Source organism: Pterocles gutturalis, unplaced genomic scaffold (genome assembly GCF_000699245.1).
Source record: "Pterocles gutturalis isolate BGI_N339 unplaced genomic scaffold, ASM69924v1 scaffold41710, whole genome shotgun sequence".
NCBI classification, from domain to species: Eukaryota; Metazoa; Chordata; class Aves; order Pterocliformes; family Pteroclidae; genus Pterocles; species Pterocles gutturalis.
Window position 1 is genome coordinate 9032 of NW_010139751.1, and position 2950 is coordinate 11981.

The following is a 2950-nucleotide window of genomic DNA, read 5'->3' on the forward strand; positions in this document are numbered from 1 at the left end:
TCGGTATAAGGAGCAGGAGAGGAATGGTTTGGCGTGTGTGCGCATGCATGTCCTCTCCCCTATCTTGCCTCCTGTAGCCCAAATTTCTGCCTCATTGCATGGCTTGTGCTGAACATAATGAAGGAAACTCCTTCTGAAGGTGGGATGGATTACAGAGTCCCTGGCACCGTCAGCAATGGCGAAACGGTGCCCGCACATCCCAGCATGGAAAAGGAGAAGAAGGAGGCAGACCAGACCCTGGAGCGAGGGCAGTGGAACAACAAGCTGGAGTACGTCCTGTCCGTGGCTGGGGAGATCATCGGCCTGGGAAATGTTTGGCGCTTCCCCTACCTCTGCTATAAGAATGGGGGAGGTAAGTGCAGCCCTGGCCAGCCGCAGGGGTGCCTGCTCACCAGCATCCCTCTGTGGTCCCTTCTGCCTCTGCGACATCCATGTCTGACCCTGCTCACGCCTGGCAGCAGCTTCTCAGCAATGCCTGAGCCATGAGTCTGAAGAGAGGATGCCATCCTCCTGGTGCAGTGCTACCATCTGGGCTGTTCACAGGGGCTGTTTTGACACAGTAGGACATGGGTGATGAAGCAGTGATGTCCCAAAGTTTCTGGTGGCCCTGTTTCCCTGAGGCGTGTGGAGCCCTAGTCCTGCTGGTGAAGTGGGTGGCCATCAGCAGGAGGAGGCAGGAGGACCTGGGTGAGGGGCTCGGCTCTCTGAGCAGGGTGACTCACCCCAGGCACCTCTTCCCTGAGAAGCACCGGGCATCCTGTGCAAACAAGGTGTCAGGTCCTAAGAAAGCAGCAGGGAGCAGAGCAGGAGGCTGCAGGGCACTGTGGTCCTCACAAGTGCTGTGAAATGCTGCAGCATCTCCTGGAAGCTTGGGGAGCCTCTGAGGGGCTCTTGACCACTGCTCCTGGTCCAGTGTCTGGTCATGGAGAGGTGTCCCTTAGGGATTTGTGCTGAAGCCAGGCAGCAGGAACAGGCCAGAGCGAGGGTTTTCCTTGCCCTGGTGCAGAAGCGCAGCACTTCTCCTGCACCCTGTGGTGCCCTCGCAGCATCCGCTGGAGCTGCAAGTGCATGGGAGAGGGGACTCTGAGCTATGCAGCAGGGCGGTGAGACGTCCAGATGGATGTGTTGGATGGAGAGAGAAGGAGTGGGGCATTGTTGTTGTTGCCAAGGTGCTGGCACATCAGTGCTGCTTGGGCTCTTCCCGGCAGTGCCCGGTGGCTGATCCTCGATGAGGCCAGCCTGCCCCACAGCTTGGCCACGGAGCTGGGCTGGCTTTTGCGGGCGGAGGGTTGCCATGGGCTTTTACAGGTGTTTGTGCCTGCTTTTAGTTTATGGCTGCCTTTTAAGGGAGAAAACTATTTTAAAAAATGAAAGCCCAAAGCTCTTCTCAAATTTGGCTCGGTGGCCCGTGGAAAAGAGGGAGTTGCTCTCCCTGTCTGCTGATTAATTGCTAATTGGGCTCTCCGGAAGGGCAGGGGAGAGGGAAACGGCGCTTGGCTGGGAGCTGGCAGGGACTGAGTGCTGGGGACCCAGGGCTGAAATCCCTTGGCTTGAGTTTGGGGTAGTCTTATGGGCCTCACTAAACTGCTTTCATCCCAGTGGCATACAAGAGGATTAACTGCTGTTTAGCTACTTTGACGCCGTGCTTTGCTCAGCACTTGTTTCTTTTCACCAGGTAGTCAGGCATTTTTCTTTCTCTGTTGAAAAAAGGAGGATTTTTTTGTGTTTTCTTCTTCCCTGGGGAATGTCTTGGCTGCTTGCTGAGCTGTGACTTCTCCTGTTGCTGCATCCTTCCTGTGTGCCATCCTGTCAGGGGGAGCAGGACCCGGGACCCTGTCCTGGCACCCCTTGTCTGGGTGAGCTCGGGGGGGCTTTGGGGAAGGGGGAGCTGCCATGCGTGGTTGGACAGCAGAGGCAAGACACAGAGGGATTTCTCAGCCGTTTCCCCCTGAGAAATGGGTCTGAAGCAAAGCCCTGCGAAACAGTAGAGGCTGTGAGGAGTTTGAAGTCTCAGGCAAATGTTTCATCTCCAGCCCCCTTCCCATAAGGTTAGAGCAAGGATGGGGCACAAGACTCTTGTGCAGAGAGGAAAATGTTTCCCAAATGGCTTTCCTTGGGGCAGGGCAGTGCGATGAGGCTGTGCAGGACTCAGGGCTCCCTCCTGCCTTGTGGAACCCAGCCGGTGCTGTATCACATCCCTTGTAACGCCTCAAGATTCATTCTAAAAGCTGCCAGAGGTTTTGTGTTGTACTCCTTTGGGAAGGCTCATCCAGGCACTTGCTTCTCTGGTACTTCATTAAAGGTGAGGGACCCTTGCTTAATTTCGAGCTCCAGGTCAATCACTGCCAGGCTACAACCATTTGCTCTTACGCCAGCATTACTATCTGGCTGAAATAGCTCTGTCCCACTGGCTGAATTGTTTGTGGGCACTGGTGATAACCGCTCTCAGCTCTTGCTTTGCTGCCCTGAGTAAGTCAGGATCTTCACAAAAAAGGTATCTGCAAAATCCAAGCTATGCAAAGAGGGTCAGGTAGTCACTTCTTTTTTTAGGAGTATTAGAGTAGCCCCTTACATATTAAGCACTTGCTGTCTGACACCAAGGCCCTATAGAATAGGAGAAAAAAAAAAAAAAAGAACAGCAAAAAATGTTCTTTTTGCTCTTGTTCACTCTTGCTTTTATCTCCTGTGGTGGGGTCAGGCCCTCCCTGAGCAGGCTGGCCCTGTTGGTTGGGAAATACCGGGGAAGCCTGTCTGGCTGCCAGTGCCACACCGCCCCCCCCCAGCACTCCCCAAACCCATCCCAAGGGCGCCCCGCGGTCCCTGCATGCACAGAGGGGCCAGGGGCCATGGTGGAGGCCGCGGGTGGCACCATTCCCCCTTCCCTTTCAGCGAGGCAAACCTCTGCCAGGTTTTGGGGTTCACCTGTGGGGAGGCTGGATGGGCTGGAGGG

General features: G+C 55.3%; 1 protein-coding gene across 1 annotated transcript in view; it reads left to right on the top strand.

Annotated features, from left to right (window-relative positions):
• Positions 1-2950, top strand: part of LOC104469076 (sodium- and chloride-dependent GABA transporter 2-like) — an 8855-nt gene that overhangs the window by 1467 nt on the left and 4438 nt on the right. Inside the window, exon 2 of the mRNA XM_010083424.1 lies at positions 140-352. Coding sequence (XP_010081726.1) covers positions 145-352 — 208 coding nt within the window. The 5' untranslated portion in view covers positions 140-144. The remainder of the gene's footprint in view (positions 1-139; positions 353-2950) is intronic.